The 19,232-nt window shown below is 46.0% G+C and overlaps 2 protein-coding genes across 2 annotated transcripts in view; both read left to right on the top strand.

Moving 5' to 3' along the window:
• Window positions 1-15,134, top strand: part of LOC110069838 (uncharacterized) — a 43,892-nt gene extending 28,758 nt beyond the window's left edge. Inside the window, exon 10 of the mRNA XM_078388304.1 lies at window positions 13,622-15,134. Coding sequence (XP_078244430.1) covers window positions 13,622-14,675 — 1,054 coding nt within the window. The 3' untranslated portion in view covers window positions 14,676-15,134. The remainder of the gene's footprint in view (window positions 1-13,621) is intronic.
• On the top strand, window positions 3,083-13,470 carry LOC110069836 (zinc finger and SCAN domain-containing protein 23). The gene is made up of 7 exons (XM_078388292.1): window positions 3,083-3,111; window positions 5,147-5,760; window positions 8,625-8,745; window positions 9,777-9,841; window positions 11,623-11,749; window positions 12,907-12,980; window positions 13,354-13,470. The coding sequence occupies exons 2-7, from the start codon at window positions 5,353-5,355 to the stop codon at window positions 13,360-13,362; spliced, it is 804 nt and encodes a 267-aa protein (XP_078244418.1). The 5' UTR covers window positions 3,083-3,111; window positions 5,147-5,352; the 3' UTR covers window positions 13,363-13,470.
• Window positions 15,135-19,232: the final 4,098 nt, after the last annotated feature.

Genomic DNA, 19,232 nt, shown 5'->3' with positions numbered 1-19,232 from the left:
AGGAGCAAACTTTGCGAGGCGAGCCCAGGCAGCCTCCAGAGCCGAGATGGCTGATGCAGGATGAAGAGGAGGAGGAGGAAGCATTGCTGGGTGCTGAGGCAGCCGCTGGCCAGGCTAGCGCTGGGGGTGCTGACAGAGAAAGAGAGCCACGGAGATGCTTTCCTGGAAGAGGCGGCGGCAGCGCTATTGGCGGCGCTGTTGGGGGCACTCTTCGAGGACAGGCTGGGAGCGAGTTCCACTCTCAGGCATCGCTAAGCTGCGGATCAGGGAAAAGGGCCAGCAGTGCTCCTCGCTCGCCGGCTCTCCCCCATCAGAGTGGTATCATCTGCATATCTGAGGTTGTTGATATTTCTTCCGGCAATCTTAATTCCGGCTTGGGATTCATCCAGTCCAGCCTTCCGCATGATGTATTCTGCATATAAGTTAAATAAACTGGGGGACAATATACAGCCTTGCCGTACTCCTTTCCCAATTTTGAACCAATCAGTTGTTCCATGACCAGTTCTAACTGTTGCTTCCTGTCCCACATATAGGTTTCTCAGGAGGTAGATAAGGTGGTCAGGCTCTCCCATTTCTTTAAGAACTTGCCATAGTTTGCTGTGGTCCACACAGTCAAAGGCTTTTGCATAGTCAATGAAGCAGAAGTAGATATCTTTCTGGAACTCTCTGGCTTTCTCCATAATCCAGCGCAAGTTAGCAATTTGGTCTCTAGTTCCTCTGCCTCTTCGGAATCCAGCTTGTACTTCTGGAAGTTCTCGGTCCACATACTGCTGAAGCCTACCTTGCAGGATTTTGAGCATAACCTTGCTAGCGTGTGAAATGAGTGCAATTGTGCGGTAGTTGGAGCATTCTTTGGCACTGCCTTTCTTTGGGATTGGGATGTAGACTGATCTTTTCCAATCCTCTGGCCACTGTTGGGTTTTCCAAACTTGCTGGCATATTGAATGTAGCATCTTAACAGCATCATCTTTTAAGATTTTAAATAGTTCAACTGGAATGCCATCACCTCCACTGGCCTTGTTGTTAGCCAGGCTTTCTAAGGCCCACTTGACTTCACTCTCCAGGATGTCTGGCTCAAGGTCAGCAACTACATTGTCCGGGTTGTATGGGATATCCACATCTTTCTGATATAATTCCTCTGTGTATTCTTGCCACCTCCTCTTGCACAAAATGTTCCTCTAATATCTCCAATTTTCCTGAACAGATCTCTGGTTTTTCCTTTTCTGTTATTTTCCTCTATTTCTTTGCATTGTTCATTTAAGAAGGCCCTCTTGTCTCTCCTTGCTATTCTTTGGAAGTCTGCATTCAATTTTCTGTAACTTTCCCTATCTCCCTTGCATTTAGCTTCCCTTCTCCTCTCTGCTATTTCTAAGGCCTCATTGGACAGCCACTTTGCTTTCTTGCATTTCCTTTTCTTTGGGATGGTTTTTGTTGCTGCCTCTTGGACAATGTTACGAGCCTCTATCCAAAGTTCTTCAGGCACTCTGTCCACCAAATCTAGTTCCTTAAATCTGTTCTTTACTTCCACTGTGTATTCATAAGGGATTTGGTTTAGATTATACCTGAGTGGCCCAGTGGTTTTTCCTACTTTCTTCAGTCTAACCTTGCTGAATGATCAGAGCCACAGTCACCTCCAGGTCTTGTTTTTGCTGACTGTATAGAGCTTCTCCATCTTTGGCTGCAGAGAATATAATCAATCTGATTTCGATATTGCCCATCTGGTGATTTCCATGTATTGTGCTGTTGGAAAAGAGTGTTTGTGATGACCAGCTTATTCTCTGTACAGATGGGGAAAAATGGGAGCCATTTCCTTTGAGGTAAGACTTTGTCATGGAAAAGAAGAAGAAGAAGGCGGCTAAGGCAAAACACAACAGAAAACTATATAATTGACAGCAGGAAGCCCACTGAGGAGCAATCATGGAACAAGAAGGTGTTGTAAATCTTCATAGAATTGGTCAATTTCAACCTCTTCAACATCCATGGTTGGTGCATAAACTTGGATTGCCTTGAATTGTGTATTGAAATCATTCTATTATTTTTGAGATTGTATCCCAGTACAGCTTTTCCCACTCTTTTGCTGACTATGAGGGTTACTCTATTTCTTCTACGGGCCTCTTGCCCACAATAGTAGATACGATAATCATCTGAATTGAATTCACCCATTCCCATCTATTCTAGTTCACTGACACCCAGGATGTCAATGTTTATTCTTCCCATCTCCTGTTTGACCACCTCCAGCTTACCAAGGTTCATAGATCTTACATTCCAGGTTCCTATGCAGTATTTTTCTTTGCAGCATCGGACTTTCCTTTCACTTCCAGGCACGTCCACAGCTAAGCATCCTTTCGGCTTTGGCCCAACCACTCCATTAGCTCTGGAGCTACTTGTACTTGTCCTCCGTTCTTCCTCAGTAGCATGGTGGATGCCTTCCAACCTGAGGGGGGCTCATTTTCCAGCATCATATCTTTTAGCCTTTTGTTTCTGTTAATGGGGTTTTGTTAGCAAATATACTGAAGTGGCCTGCCAGTTCCTGCTCCAGGTGGATCACATTTAGTCAGAACTCTCCACTATAACCTTTCTGTCTTGGGTGTCCCTGTACGGCATAGCCTATAGCTTCTCTGAATTACTCAACCCCTTCGCCAAAACAAGGCAGCAATCCATGAAGGGGGTGAGAAGCCTAATCACTTTAAAAATCCTCCACTACACCACTAGCAGGATCTGAGTGGCTGTTGATGGTACAAGAGCTGAGCGAGACTCTTTGCAATAGGACCTTTGCAAGACCTGAGCCGGGCTTTTAAAGGCAGTACCATTCGGAGGACATGAAGTCATCAGGTCATCACTAAAAGTAGGAAGAAAGGACACATAATGACAACAGTGATGCTCCTGAACAGCCTGACAGACCCGTGGCTTGAATCTCCTGCCCAGATTTTGAGACAAGAGGTTTCTTTCACTCTTTTTAGTGAGGCAAGAAAGTGAGAAGCCATCTCAGGGTTAAAATCAGAGAGACAAACTTCTCAGAGTGGTGCTGCAATGTCTGCATTAGGTTGCCCAGATCAGCCGCCCCTCCCTCCTGTCAGGGACTCTTAAAGGGTCCTGGAGACAAGAAAGGAGGTGAGCGGGAGGGATATGCAAGGGGAGGAGGCTAGTTGTAAATAAAGAGAATCCAGGATGTAACCTCTTTCCTGCCCATGGCTAGCATGGGGTCCAGGCTCCTGCATGAAGGTCTACTTTCTTTTTTCTTTCTGGCAAACTGAGAGGGGGAAAAAAACAGAACAAAAATCAGGCACCACGGGGTGGTGTGAGACAGAATGCCCCAAATCCATACTGGAACCCCAGAATCCCCAAATTGTATGGTAGTCCTTTCCAAAGGATTCAGATGCCCCCCCCAAATCAGGCAGGGGGAGGTAAGGGTCTTGATCCTGCAGCCGGATCTATATGTTCCTGTCTTGTGGTCTAACCCAGTGGTTCTTAACCTTTGTTACTTGGATGCTTTTGAACTGCAACTCCCAGAAACCCCAGTCAGGACAGCTGGTGGTGAAGGCTTCTGGGAGTTGCAGTCCAAAACTCCTGAGTAACCTAAGGTTAAGAACCAGTGGTCTAACCGCAGGAGGTCAGGGGGGTGGGAGGAATGGTCTGCAGACCCAGCTGTGGGGGCTGCACGGGTAATTTGCTGTTCTTAGGTCTTCTCTAGAGTCACCCCAAGGCTTGGTTGGGGTGGGAAGAGTGTGTGCAATGAAGTTTGATCCTTCCTTGATTTAGACCTCTGGCTGCAGAGCCAGAGGTTTGGAGTTCGAATTCCCCACTGAATTTCCTTGACAGGGGCTGGACTTTAGGATTCTTAGGGTCCCTTTTCAGCTCTGCTGTTCTAAGAGGATGATCGTGAAGATTTATTTTTTGAAAAGACAAGCCCCACTCCCCAAATGAAAACTGGCTTCTTTCAAATGGGAGCTTGGGGTGGTTTCTTTTCCATGTATATATACAGTATTAAAAAAAAACAGCACAGGCAGTTGATACATTCACCACCTTGGAGATAATTCCAGAGGTGAGGTTACATTCAAAGGGGGAATACAATGCAGATTGGATCGCATCACCAGTTTGTGGGACGTTGCTCAAGACTCTTGCCTCAGAATTTGAAGGAATTGGTTCATACCTCTTTCCCTTTGCAAAGCAATAAAAGAACAAGGAAGGGGCTGGATGAGGAAAAAGCCGCTTGCCCTGTTCCCCCCCCCCCCATCCCTAGCCAGATACATAACTGAGCCAGACGTTAGGAGTTCGATCCCCTTCTGTGCCTCCTTGCCTGTGTAGAGCCAGGCTGGGTCGCCTTGGGCAAGCTGCACCGTCCCCAGGGTGACTCTGGAAGAAAGCCATGGGGAAAATCCTTCTGAGAACTTGCTTTCTGGAAATGCCTATAAAGTCAGAATTGTTCCTTGCTAATGGGTGAGTTTGTGATCTGTAGCTGAATGTATTAAGACGACTTCCCCTCCACCAAAGGCAGAAATGATAAGAGAGTCTCTTGAGGGCAGAAGGAACGATGGGAATGAGAGGAGAAAATAATAGAATATTGTGGGGTCATTAAGGTTTGTGCAGTGCTTTGTTTGTTTGTTTGTTTGTTTGTTTGTTTGTTTGATTTATTTATTTATTTATTTATTTATTTATTTATTTATTTATTTATTTATTTATTTATTTATTTATTTATTTATTTATTTATTTATTTAATACCCCGCTCTAGGCGGCTTACAACATAAAATACAAAACAAATATAAGAAAAAACTATTACACAATTAAACAATTCTGCAAGATGGAGAGTATACAACATAAATCAAATAGAGAGAAGAGGTGAGAAAATCAGGAATTAACTTGGGGGAAGGCCTGCCTAAACATCCACGTTTGTAATTGATTTTTAAAAGTACCCAGCGAGGGAGCCGTGTGAATCTCCAGAGGCAGATTGTTCAAGAGGCAAGAAGCCACCGCTGAGAAGGCCCAGTTTCTTGCTTTTTCTTTCTGGGCCTCCCTCAGCGTCAGGCTCTTCAAGCCTCACCTCCTGACTCGCACGAGTGACACGGGTAGAACTAGGTGTTTTGACTGCTTTCCACCCACCTCTCCTTGGTGCCCCCTCCACCTTAATAGTCCCTTCTCTTTCTTGTAGGAAGAAGACAGAACTTTCTATTCTCTGTTGTGCGTGGAGGTCTTTTTTGCCCAACATCCAAAATGAATGTAGACAGAAGGGGTTGGGGGGCATCTGCCTGATGTCGTTCCTCCACCCGACCATAGCTCTGTCCTTGCCTTTTGAAACAAAGCGAGGGGGTACTTGGAGTCCCGTCAAAGAAGCAGAAGGTGGCAGGTAGAACAAAGATGGAAGGACAACCTTCAGCTGGACCTGAAGCAGAAAGAGGACGTCCAGAGGCCGCTAAGCCTGGAAATAGGGGAGAAGCACCAGTCCAGAAGAATCCAGCCACAGACCCTGGCAGCTGGGATGTACGGCGCCGATGCTTTAGGAGGTTCTGTTACCAGGATGGCAAAGGGCCCCGGGACGTCTGTAGCCGACTGCACCACCTTTGCTCTCAGTGGCTGAAGCCAGCCTGCTGTACAAAGACTCAGATCCTGGACCTGGTGATCCTGGAGCAGTTCTTGACGGTCCTGCCCCCAAAGATGCAGAGCTGGGTCCAGGAATGTGGGGCGGAGACCAGTTCCCAGGCGGTGGCCCTGGCCGAAGGTTTTCTCCTGAGTCAAGCAGAGGAGAAAGGAAAGGAAGTGGAGCAGGTGAGCGCATTTCCCCTTCAGCATTCAAAAGGTCAGAAAATGGCTAATGTTATCACTAGCTGCTTGGTTGTCCTCGGACAGGAGTCTCCGTCCCTTTTCTCAAAATCATGGGAAACGGGGGAGGTGCCAGAGGACTGGAGGAGGGCCAATGTTGTCCCTATCTTCAAAAAATTTAAGAACCTGGGAACTATAGGCCAGTCAGCCTGACATCAATCCCAGGCAAATTTTTGGAACAGATCGTAATGCGGTCATTGTGCAACCACCTAGAAAACAATGCAGTAACAACTAGAAGCTAGAGATGGGGAATACAAATATCCCTGCAGAGGTGGTGTTAACGAGGGTCTAGACCAATGGGGCTGGATGGTCCACTCACTGATCAGACGTGGACGGCGCGATTCTACCAATGGCTCCGCAGCGCGCAATCCACTCGCCACTCTTCGACCTTGCAGCGAGGCTTGTCCTCCCGCCTCCTGCCAGGAGTGGTGAGCGGATCGTGTGCTGCGGAGCCATTGGTAGAATCACGCCATCTGCGTCCACGGCGGATCGGTGAATGGACCGTCCGACTCCATGGGGCCGGACCCTCGTTAATGCCACATGTGGCGGGATATTCGTATTCGAACACCCCCATCTCTACTAGAAGCCAACACAGATTTGTCAAGAAGAAATCCTGTCAAACTTTGATCTTGTTTTTTGTTCAGGTCACCTCCCTGGCAGACAGGAAATGCTGTAGACGTAGTATATCTGGACTTCAGCAAAGCTTTTGACAAAGTGCCCCATGATACAGTGGTGCCTCGCTTAACGATTGCCCCACATTATGATGAATCTGCTTTACAAATGGTCTAAATGGGGGAATTTCGCTTAGCAATGATCGGTTCCCTGCTTCTGGAACCCATTTTTGCTTTACGATTATCATAAACAGCTGATTGTTGGGTTTTCAAAATGGTCGCCGGGTGTTTAAAATGGCTCCCCACTGTGCTTAGGAATGGATTCCTCACTATACAGGCAGCGAAAATGGCCGCCGTATGGAGGATCTTCACTGGACGGTGAGTTTTTACCCCATTGGAACGGATTGAACAGATTTCAATGCGTTTCAATGGGTTTTTTTATTTCGCTTTACGATGTTTTCGCTTAACAGCGATTTTCCTGGAATGGATTATCGTCATTAAGCGAGGCACCACTGTATCTTGATTAGCAAGCTAACTATGTGTAGGCTGGTTAGATCAAGTATCGGGTGGGTACACAGTTGGCTACGGAATCATACTCAGAGGGTGATGATTAATGGGTCCTTCTCTTATTGGGAGGAGGCTACAAGTGGGGTACCCCAAGGCTCAGTCCTGGGTACGGTGTTCTTCAATATCTTTATTAATGAATTGAATGAGGGAGTGCAGGGAATGTTTGTCAGATTTACAGATGATACCAAATTGGGCAGAATAGCTAATACCCTATAACAGGGGTCCCCAACCCCAGGTCCATGGGGGCCCGGTGCTGGTCCATTGTCTGGGTTGGACTGGGCCAAGGAAACAGATCTCCCACCCACCCCACATGCACTCCATCCCCCACACAGCCCCTTCGCACATGCACGTGAGTGTGCACGTGCCTGCGTGAGGGGCCCCGTTCCTTTGCACTTACACGTGAGTGTGGGGGGTGCCCCACCTTCCCCAACTGGTCCGAGGTGTTAAAACGGTTGGGGACCACTTCCAAGATAGAAAGAAAATTCAAAATGACCTTGATAGGATGGAGCACTGGGCCAAAAGCAACAGAATGAAATTCAACAGGGAAAAGTGTAAAGTACTGCACGTCGGAAAAATAAACCAATTGCACAGTTACAAGATGGGGGATACCTGGCTCAGCAAAACTACGAGCAAGAAGGATCTTGGAACAAGCCAAATATGAGCCAACAGTGTGAGGTGGCTACAAAAAAGGCTAATGCTATTTTAGGCAGCATTAACAGAAGTATAGTTTCCAAATCCCATGAGGTTCTAGTCCCCCTCTATTCAGCACTGGTTAGGCCTCACTTTGAGTATTATGTCCAGTTCTGGACTCCACACGTCAAGAAGGATGCTAACAAATTGAAACACGTTCAAAGGAGGGCGACAAGGATGATCAGGGAGTTGGAAACCAAGCCTTATGAAGAAAGGCTGAAAGAATTGGGCCTTGAAAAAAGACTGATGGGGTGATATGATAACACTTTTCAAATATTTCAAAGGCTGTCATACAGAGGGAGGACAAGATCTGTTCTTGGTCATCCCAGAGTGCAGGACATGCAATAATGAGCTCAAGTTAAAGGAAGCCAGATTTCGGTTGAATATGAGGAAAAACTTCCTAACTGTTAGAACAGTACGACAGTGGAGCCAGTGAACTCAGGAGTAAGTGAGGGCTCCAACACTGGAGGCATTCAAGAAAAACTTAGATAATCACCTAGCAGATCTGCTTTGATTGTATTCCTGCACTGAGCAGGGGGCTGGACTTGATGGCCTTGTGGGCCCTTCCAATTTCACTTTTCTATGATTCTATGATACTATAGTCAGTACTAGGTGTATTTGCAGAAAGAGGGTATTCCAGAGTCAGGGTGGAGAGGAGAGATTATGGGAAGAGGTGCTCTGCCAGATGATCAGATCCCAGCCAGCTGAGGGTTTCTGCCTTGATTTGGGCTCAGAAGCAGATAGGTTGCTGGTCTGATTCTTTCACTGAATTTATTTATTTTTAATTTATTTATTAGATTTCTATCCTGCCCTTTTAGACAGAGTCTACTCCATTAAACATTATAAACTAAAACAGTTAAAACAATTCAAAACAGTCTGCATGCATTCCTTCCTTTTTGCCTCTTTCCCTCTCTTCTCTCTTCCGTCTTCTTTCCGATGCAGGCCGTGTTAGGCAAAAGAACTGCTGTGTTCCACCAGGCAGAGAAAGGCACAAAGGACCTTAGAGAGCAGATAGAGTTGAGGCAGGTTGTGCAGGAAAATGATGGAGCTGCTGCCTTGCCAGGTAAGGGATTTTTCTGATCTCTATGTTTCTTGAGTAGGCTTGACCTTCTTGGCTCTTTTCTCACTTGATTTGGGCCTGGTTGGGAGATGAAGGGTGTGTTACATAGAGCAGAGGAATCTGAGCCCCGCTGCACATTGAATTGTATGGGAAAGCATGATAGAGACATTTCTATCTTCACCAATTACTTCACTGCCTGATTTTTGGAAATAGGTTTGGAGGGGCTGCTTTCTAAGACACTTGCTCCAAACACCAGCTAGATAGGGGAATTTGAAGCAATCTGGGTCATATCTTGCCTTTAGTATGATGTATTTCGTCTCGCACTTGAGTAATTATTACATTCACATGGGAGACGTTTCTTCTCCCATAAGAAAGATCCAGTCAGCACTTCAAATTGTTATAGTTTGTCTCCCTTTCAGTTATTGACATCCCTTTCTCTAACCCTTTCTCCTTCTTTTGTTGCAGCTGTCTTTCCATAAGCTGCAGCTACTTCTTTCTTTTTTGAGTTCAGTATAGTAAGTGGAATAGTGCTACAGCAATACATCAGCTTAGCATGGATATTCCCTGATATTTGAAAAAACACTGTGTCACTCAGGAGAATATTAAACATTGTGAGAAGAGAAAAATAGAGTAAGGGGTTTTTCTGCCTTCTTTTCTACTGTCACAAACAACTGCACATGTCACAGGTTTGTCACCAAAGGTAATGCCACCCACAGCTCTAACAAGGGTGAGAATGAAGCAACCACACAGATTTCAGAATAGGATAATCAGCTGCACCAAATAAACTGCAGCCCTTGTGCTCTGCTAGAATGGAGCAGGAACAGCAAATGTAATTGCTGGAAAAGAGGGAGAACCACACCACACCAAAAGCAGACCAAATAAGGAGCTATACGGTTGTCTGATTGACCCTTCAGTGCAGGAAATGTGGGCCTAGAAAATTTCTGCCTGGTTGCTCCCTGGTCCAGGGAATGCATTTGCCTAATTATGTTTTGAAAACAAAGTCTCTACCCTTTCTCCTCTGTTCGGCCTCTTAGGTGGTGGAACAAGCTGTGGGTCTTCAGCTTTCACTATGGAAATGGATTCAGCTAAGCCCGATCAGGTAGGAGAAGACGAATCGGAGAGAAGTGCTGGGAATGGTGGGAATGGGAAGATGTCGTCTGGATGTCCCAGTTCCAAAATACGAATAAAGCGAGACTTACTGGATCTGTCCAACGGCCCATCTTGTCTGATGTAGTGTCTTCTACAGTGGCCAGCCGGATGCCTCTAGGGAACTCAAAAGCAGAACAGGAGAGCATTGAATCCTCTCCTTTTATTCCTCCTCAGCAACTGGTATCCAAACTCCTGTTGCCTAGAGATATAGCTGGATAACCTTCCTGTGCGTATTAGTCACAGGTAGCCTTCTATTCTGTGATTTTTCTCTCTTCTTTTCATTCCATTGATATTGGTGGAGGAAAGCATAAGTTGTGGCAGTTCATTTTATAGTTTAATTATGTGCTCTGTTTATGCATTTTTTTTACTACCAAGGCTCTCAGAAATTTACAGGCCTCTCTTGTGAGCTCCAGTGGGAGAGTCCTGGCCTTCTAGCTTACCTTCTAAGCGACACAGCACAAAAGGAAAAGTGATGGAGACGGAGGAGGAAAAAAGCAAGCTCAACTGACCTGTTCTTGAGTTCCCGTCGTGCTTGTAGAGAAACTAGAAACATTTCAAAGGGAGAGGAGCAGCACAGAAATGAAGTGTTGCAGCTTGTGCAGCGTCCTCTGGCTTCCTCGTGTTTCTTCCATGGCAGCTGGTTGCAAGGGCTGTTTCTGGAAAACAGACAAAGGGGAGAACGAGGAATCCTGATGCAGCTGGCTTAGCCATGTGACTCTGTTCAACTCCATTCCCTCTGTCTCTTAATGCCTCAAACATGTTGATCCCCTTTTTTTATTATGGTTTTGGATTCTCATATGAGATGGGATGTGTGTTAGGTACTCTCTCTGGCTACGGTGCCAGAGGCTGGGAGTTCAATCCCCCGCCCCCACTGTACCTCCCAGGAGAAAAGCCAGCCTGGGTGGCCTTGGGCAAGCTGCACAGTCCCAGGGCTCCCTCTAGAGGAAGGGCAGGGGAAACCACTTCTGAGTACAGTACTCTAGCTAGAAAACTCTGAAAATGGTCGCCATAAGACAGAATTTATTTGATGGCCTTCAATTATAACAATTATTAAGAGAAAGGATTTTCCCCCTCCTATCCAATTTTCTCACAGCATGCCTAATTGTATTCACCTCTGTCTTATCCCTCCTCCTTAGTTGTCTTCTAAAATAAAGCAAAATGTTCCAATATTACATTTCCTCATAGGATTTCCCCACACACATACACACACACACACACACACACACTCCTAGTTCCTTGTTCTTGATTCAGTTTCCATACATTTTCCATATGCTTTTGATGACGGGGAGGGTAGTACACGGCTTTCAAAGTGTGGATTTTACGTCATAAGATTTTTGTGATAGATTTACAGTCTTGGTGGTTTTATGGGAATAGATAATGAGAAAAGGGAAATGCCTTAATGCTAGGTTTCTTGGGGTGGGAGGGACAGGGCGGGCGTGATCCACTCCTCAGAGACAGCAGGCCCAGTTTCCCTGCTGCCTCTGAGGAGGGTGGCTGCCACAGGAGCAGATAGAGAGGCCCAGTGGCAGAGATCAGTTAGTGGGGGCAATGGTGGAGTAAGGCGTGGTAGCAGAGGGAAAGGGGTAGTGATAGCAGGGGGCGGGCAAAAGGATTTGAGACTCAGACTTGGGCCTTGAGACCCAAGACTCGAACTCAGGACTCAGAGCACAAGACCTGTCAACATCACTGGAAACCATCTCCTCTGGTAATAACAAGACCTTCTAATTTCAGAATCTCAAGATGTTTGAGGAGGTGGCTGTGCACTTCACGGAGGAGGAGTGGACTCTGTTGGATCCAGACCAAAGAGCTCTGCAGCAGGAAGTCATGGAGGAGATTTCTAAGGATCTGGCCTCTCTGGGTAAGGCTCCCTCCCTGACTTGTTTGGGAGACCCTCGAAACAGGAATGGCTGCTGCCATTTTTCTACACCAACGAAGTCTTGAACATGGGCCATGCTGGGTAAAGGATCCTCTATGTGGCATTGTGAGAAAGCAACATTTCCTGGTATTAGAAGTTTAGGATATAATGCAGATATATTTATATCTAAACAATTGGAGGAAAATGTTATGGACGAAAAGGCCTAGTTGAACATATATATCAACCAAGAGTCTTGTTATCTGTGACTTGGCCTTTGGTTCACCTCAACCATGATTGCCCCTAGCATAGTCTCCTGCCACTCCTTATGACTCTTCACGGAGACTCCAAGGTTAAGATGCGTCAGAGCATATATTAATCTAGAAAGAGCATTTGTTTCTAAAATTGCACCCTTAGTCAGTGGTTCCGAACTTTTTTCAAATCATGACCCCCTCTTTGATAATAGCCAAGTAACCTGAGATACCCCCCCTGCCACGTTTACATAAAAAGCATTTTTAACTAGGTAAAATCATCCTTTCTCAGAAAGTAGAGGCTTCTTTCTTCCCCAAATGGCCCTTTCCTCATTCACACAAATACACACGAACTTTGATATCCGGCTCCGAAAAGTCAAGGAATACATTGTTTGACAAGGACTACAACATGTGTAAGGTGATGAGTGACCCTCCAGAAAACAGTTTGTCAACCCCCTTGGGGTTCAATGTTGGGAAATATTTTATTAAATAGTTTTATTTTTACTTCAGGTTTTTTTTTCTTCCTCATCAGTGCCAAGAACCTCAAGAGTGCCCTAGTTTTAAGAAATGTATCTAAAAGACCACTTTAGCTTTTTTTCGGAAGGATAAAAGGGATAGGGCCATACTCATAAGATCAATATGAGAAATAATCCATCATTAAAACAATAGAGAAGAGTAGACAGTAGTACAGTGGTGCCTCACTTAACGATTGTCTCGTTAAACGATGAAACCGCTTGACGATAAAGTTTTTGCAATCACAAAATGATGTTCCTATGGGGAAAACTCGCTTCATGATAATAGGTTCCCTGCTTCGGGAACCGATTTTTCGCTAAACGATATTTCTGAAACAGCTGATCAGCGGTTCTAAAATGTCCGCCCGCTGTGCAAAATGGCTCCCTGCTGTGTTTTCAGGACGGATTCCCTGCTTTACAGGCAGCGAAAATGGCCACCCCTATGGAGGATCTTGGACACTGGATCGCTGGACGGTGAGTTTCCAGCCCATTGGAATGCATTGAACCAGTTTCAATGCATTTCAATGGGCTTTTTCATTTCCCAAGATGATGTTTTCGTAAAACAGCGATTTTCGCGGAATGAATTAACATCGTCTTGCGAGGCACCACTGTATTCAAAGATAGCTGCAGTTTCGTTTGTTTGTTTTAACTCCTTTCCTGCTCACAGAAGTGCATAATAGCTTCTTTGCAGGGGAGGGGGATCCACTCTAAACTTACAATCCAAGTGGCCAAGCTGACAATGGCCATTCGCCTCACTGGCCTCTTCTGTGTCTTCATCCAAACTGGGGTGTTCTCTGAATTGAGGATCCCTTCGTTCTGGACCATGTTTCTATCTTTATTCCTGCAGGTTGTGTGAGAAAGAGGGACATGGAAGACCATGACCAGTGGAGGGAGAAATCTATCAGTACCCAAAGAACAGCCTGTCCTGATGTTCCACTGCCGGACGAACGACACACCAGGAAGGAAAGAGTAACATTCCCTCAATGGGCAAATAATGTAACTTGGACAGCAAATGTTAGCATACCTGGAAGAACACGTGAAGCAAAAAAAACATTTAAATGCTCAGAGTGTGGGAAAGACTTCAGGTGTAGGGTACATGTCATTGTGCATCAAAGAACCCACACAGGGGAGAAACCATATAAATGCTCAGAGTGTGGCAAGAGCTTCAGCCAGCGGGGTAACCTAGCTACCCATCGGAGCACCCACACAGGAGAGAAACCTTACAAATGTTCAAAATGTGGAAAAAGCTTCAGGCGAAGGGATAACCTTGCTACCCATCAAAGCATCCACACAGGTGAGAAACCCTATAAATGCGCCGTGTGTGGAAAGAAGTTCACACACAACAGTAACCTTAGTAGCCATCAAAGAACACACAGAGAAGAGAAACTACATAAATACTCAGAATTTGGAAAGAATTTCAGTCAGAGGGAAAACCTTGTTCTCCATCAAAGCAGGCACATAGGAGACAAACCATACAAATGCTCAGAGTGCGGGAAGACCTTTTTGCACAGCAGTACTCTTGCTGTCCATCAAAGAACCCACACGGGAGAGAAACCCTATAAATGCCTCAAATGTGGAAAGAGCTTTAGCCAGAGGGGCAACCTCGCTGCCCATCAAAGCACCCATACAAAAGAGAAACCGTTTACTTGCTTGGAGTGTGGAAAGCACTTCAGGGAGAGCAACCACCTTGCGAACCATCAAAGAACCCACTCAGGAGAGAAACCCTACAAATGCTCAGAGTGTGGAAAGAGCTTTACCCAGAGAGGTAGCCTGTCTGCCCATCAGCGAACTCACACAGGACTGAAGCCATATACATGTTCAGAGTGTGGGAAAAGTTTCAGGCAGAGGGGTAACCTTGCTTCCCATCAGAGAACACACACAGGAGAGAAGCCATTTAAATGCTCAGAGTGTGGAAAGACTTTCAGACACAACAGTACCCTTACTAACCATTTAAGAACCCACACAGGGGAGAAAGCGTATAAATGCTCAGAGTGTGGAAAAAGTTTCAGACACAACAGTACTCTTGCTAATCACCAAAGGACCCACACAGGGGAGAAACCGTATAAATGTTCAGAGTGCGGAAGGAACTTCAGTCGAAGGGATAACCTCGCTCTGCACCAGAAAAGCCACAGTTGTTCACAGTTTACAAATGAAGGTTGTCTTATGTGAGGGAAATGATTTGCTTGAACTCTGAAATGAGAGAAAGACTCAAAACAATGAGGGGTGAAACATGGCCACTCTTGGTAACGTTTTCATGTTCCATGTCTTCCTCCGATCAGAAAAGGAACAGAAATGGGAGGCATTTCTCTGAAAACAGTGGGAGCATTTGTGAGGGGGTTTTTTTGCCCCCTGCTAAGTCTGTTACTAATCTAGCACTGAAAGAGACAAGGAGGGGGAAAATAAAGGATGAAAAAGGAAGCAGGAGATCTTGAGAAATCCAAAGAGTCTTCCCCCTTTGTGTGGATGTTGTTTCTCAGCGTCTGAGTGGTGTCACATTTTGCTAGGATACCTTTTTTTGCTTTTCATTTTATGCTTTACTCCATGTTTTTTTCTCTCTTCTATTTGGGGAAGGAATTTTTTTTAATGAAATGTCCAATTTCCATGATTAAAACCCATTTTTCTATCCTTTCTGAAGGGCCGGCCTTCTAGATCTGGTTATATGGCTCATTTTCTCAAATGTACGATGTTGCTCTTCACTTGTTAAGTTTATAGGCAGGATATCTTTTTAAAAAAAAAACTCTTTGTAGGAAACATTCCTTCAAGTGAGAGAGCAGCCCTACCTCGTTAGTCCTGTTGCTGCCTACTGTAATTTCCTTCAGATTATTTTCTTTAAACCATCAAGCAATGTCATTTATCTTGTCACAACCACTTTCTTTTGTCATCGTTCACCCAAATTCCCATATTTTCAGACCCTTCCCTTCCCTTTTCCCACTCTCTCCAAAAACCCCAAACACCCACTTCTCCTTTCCACTAAGTGCTAAGTGGGACACAAGGTGGGTCTCTTAATAATACCACTTTTTTATAGAGAAGATTATCTCTGGACCCCCCCATGCATACCCGTTTTTGGCCTAAAAGGCTGATATATGAGGTACAGGGAGAAATAGGTGTGATGTGTGGCAAGAGGACCTATGGGGAAAGGTGTGGGGGCCACGACATGATGACACTGTCCAGCCCTTTAGAGCTGCCGTTCTCAACAACCATAAACACAACATGAAAGAAATATAGGCTGAATCAAGGTTGTAGAAGTAATGTAAAGGTCCTTATAAGGTGGGTGAAGAATTGTTTCTAGGCTGTGCCTCCCCTTCAAATGTGGCAGTCCCAGCCACCCCCAACGAGGGCCATATAACCCCTGTTGAAAATTGATGCTTTAGAAGAGAATATTAGGGGGTCGGCTGGAGAGGACGACCCAGTGAAGGTGAGCAATGGAGGGGCCTGGGATTGGGTGTGCCGAACCCGTCTACGTGTAACCCCTGGTTGGCCTTTATGTCCAGAATTCTGCCAATGGCCATGGCAGGTTGGGCAAACAAGTCTCAGGCCCACCGTCCTCAGAGAACCCAACCTTTTTTTTCTTGCCATGCTGGACTTCACACAAATGTTGTGAGGGAGGCAAGAAAAATCTATCCAATCCTTTCTGTGTTTTTTACTGGTGACTCCAGGACACTTGACGCCAACAGTTGGGTGTCTTTGCATGACAGGATAAAGAAATGCTGACAGGAATCAAGATTCCCATCACCTTGCCTTTGTTCGTTGTTTTTTTTAAACGGAGCCTTGCAATCTTATAAAATTACTAAAACAATCCTCCCGTGCAGGAACTCATGACAAAGTGTTGCTTCCTGCAGTAACCGGCCAGAAAATGGATGGTTTTTGTGGTTTGTGGTGGTTTGGACTCATTTCTGCACGCACACACACACCCGTGGCCTGGAGTATCCGCTGCTGCCACCAAACTTCAGGCTCCCTGGGTGGTCCGGAGAGGCAAGGGCAGCAGCAAAGCCGGAGGATGCAGCCTCTGCCCATGAGTTTGCCAGCTAGCTGGTTGCCAGGAAAGCCTGGGGCTGGGGCTTCCCTGGCAATGAGCTGGCCAGTGGGCACATGCACAGAGGCAGCCACCTGGTTCCTGGCAGAGGGAAGTCAGGGCCCTGTCTCTTGAGCATGGCACAGGCTAGAGGCCCAGCTTTCCTGCCGGGGGCTGATGCCTTTGAGGAGGGCACCTGGGGCTCAGGGCACCCAGGCAGCGGCAGCAGATAGGCTGAGGTGACGGGGCAGAAGGAATGGGGTGGGTGGGCTACCCCAGCATGCCGAAGCAAACAAACTGACAAGGAAAAAAACCTTCAGTCTGCTTTGGCAAAAGGGAAGCCCTGAACATGCCCATCTCTATATACCACCCCCTTATTGTTAGTCAGTTTTACCCCAACTGGCAATGGTGCCTCAGTTTTACTCACAAGTCTTCCTATATATCAGGGACGTGGTGGTGCTGCGGGCTAAACCGCAGAAGCCTGTGCTGCAGGGTCAAAAGACCAAGCAGTCGTAAGATCGAATCCACGCAACAGAGTGAGCGCCCGTCACTTGTCCCAGCTCCCGCCAACCTAGCGTCCAAAGCATGTAAATACGAGTAAATAAATAGGGACCACTTCGGTGGGAAGGTAACAGCGTTCAGTGTCTAAGTCACACTGGCCATGTGACCACGGAAGATTGTCTTCAGACAAACGCTGGCTCTGTGGCTTGGAAACGGGGATGAGCATCGCCCCCTAGAGTCGAACACGACTGGACAAAAATTGTCAAGGGGAACCTTTACCTTTACCTTCCTATATATCAGAAGAACCATCAAAACGCATTGTTACATAGTTCAAGTTCAATTAGTTAATTACTTGATAGACTCTTAACTGCTGATTCCATTACTGTCAGACTCACAGAACACTGACAGAGCCTAACTGACACAGAATTTCGACTGAGTTATAAAAGGCAGGAAAAGGAATCTGATCTTAGAATCTTATAACTGCGAAGGATCCTATGGATCACGGAGTCCAGCCGCTGTTGAAGAGGCACAGTGGGGAGTTGAACTAGATGCCTAAAACCACAGTTCAGAGAGGGTACAATCGGCTGCTGTGATGTGGTTGACATTCATTCAAAGCCCCTCCCATCCAAACCTCTTAAAGACGTAATATGCAGGTTGCTATAATTCCGAGAGTTCTCACCCAAAGCTATCGACTTCTCATCTGAGCGCCATGAGAACCAACTCGCTTCCTCTGGTCTTGGTCTTTTATGGCCATTTTCCCTTTGTTGTTCAAGAACAGGCCCAAATAGGACCCAGTTCCATCACTGAAGAGTGATTTTCTGCGGGGAGGGGGGGGAGTCCAAATTATGGCCTAAATCCAATGGCTAGTCTCCACTAGAGTAGGTGTAAGGAAAGAGCAATCAACATGTAAACCCCGTTGCTTCATAGGGTCTTCCTGTACTTGAGAAGAGCAACTGGATTTCAGCCTTTTGTGAAAGAGAGATACTGAACCTTTGGGTTTCTATCACAGACCCAGAGGAAAAGAGGTGCTCCAGGATGCCTCTGAATCTCAGTTGCTTGGGAACATGAAGAGGAAGGAGGCTGCTCTGTGTGTCTCACAGGGTCCTTCTGGTGACCTTCTTTTTTGTCTGGGAGATGCATTACAGAGGCCAGGATGAATGAGGTGGGCAATCTAACGCTCTCCGTTTCGATCCCTTGGCAGCTCAATGGCCTCTCTTCCTGAGCTGGTCTTGGGGTGCCAGCTGCCGCCTCTTGGCTTCTGGTGCTGGGTGGTGGGTGGTTTCAACTTTCACACCAATCCTGCTTTGCTAGGAGCGGCTCAGGACCTCGTGTCGTCCAGGACAACTGTGACATTTCTCCCAAATGGTGTCTGGTCCCATTCATAGAGCAGAACACCCTCCAGACCCTTCATGGCCGAGAGATTCCTTTAGATTGATGCTCTTTTGTCTGCCTCCCATCCTTCCCAAACGGACGGAAAAGGATAGCAATCTGTTGGCCCAGATAATGAGAGAAGGAGAAAAGCTGGTGAGGGGTGTCTGAAGTTGTGTTGGTGGAGATTGTGAGAACAGCATCGGGATCTCCAGGGGAGGCTTGTGTGTTTGGCGGTGTGTGTATTTCTTCTGTGTTAATTTGGAGGAGGGCTTGCCTTTCAGGAAAATGGTTCCCCTTTTGAAGCAGAAGATTGGGTTCAAAGGAGCGAGTGGTCTTCTGGACATTTATTTTTTTTGGGGGGGGGGAATGGAACATGCTGATGTTTATGGATTAATGTATACAGTATATGTTGTTAGCCGCTCAGAGTGGTATAAATATACCAGATGGGTGGGATATAAATGAATGAATGAATGAATGAATAAATGAATGAATGAATGAATGAATGAATGAATAAATGAATAAATAAATAAATAAATAAATTTTGACCAACTGTGTCCGAGGGTGGCCGTCTTGCGAGGTATCAAATCCTGACCCGCCACAACAGAATCTGAATTTTTTTACAGAAAGCCTAACATGTTAATTTCTCCTCAAATTACAGGAGGAATATCCAGATAAGGAGACTTAATTTCTTTTAGCAACAACCATTTATTTGTTTGCAACGGAGTGAGGGTGGGAAATGAAATTTCTGAAACCGCCTGGCCAAGAAGTAAAATATGCCTTTGAGTGTCAGTTGCTACAAGGCTTGAGCAGGAGTGTGACCTTTTCCACACAATGTCCTCAGT

The sequence above is a fragment of the Pogona vitticeps genome, chromosome 2, assembly GCF_051106095.1.
Source record: "Pogona vitticeps strain Pit_001003342236 chromosome 2, PviZW2.1, whole genome shotgun sequence".
Lineage (NCBI taxonomy): Eukaryota > Metazoa > Chordata > Lepidosauria > Squamata > Agamidae > Pogona > Pogona vitticeps.
This window is presented reverse-complemented; position numbering and strand designations above follow the sequence as displayed.

Bases quoted from the DNA above. Each gene is read 5' to 3' on its own strand.
- LOC110069836 (XM_078388292.1), top strand. From the start codon at position 5,353: ATGGAAGGACAACCTTCAGCTGGACCTGAAGCAGAAAGAGGACGTCCA. The intron at 8,746-9,776 runs GTAAGGGATTTT...TCGGCCTCTTAG, and splicing joins TGGAGCTGCTGCCTTGCCAG to GTGGTGGAACAAGCTGTGGG. The intron at 9,842-11,622 runs GTAGGAGAAGAC...TTCTAATTTCAG, and splicing joins ATTCAGCTAAGCCCGATCAG to AATCTCAAGATGTTTGAGGA.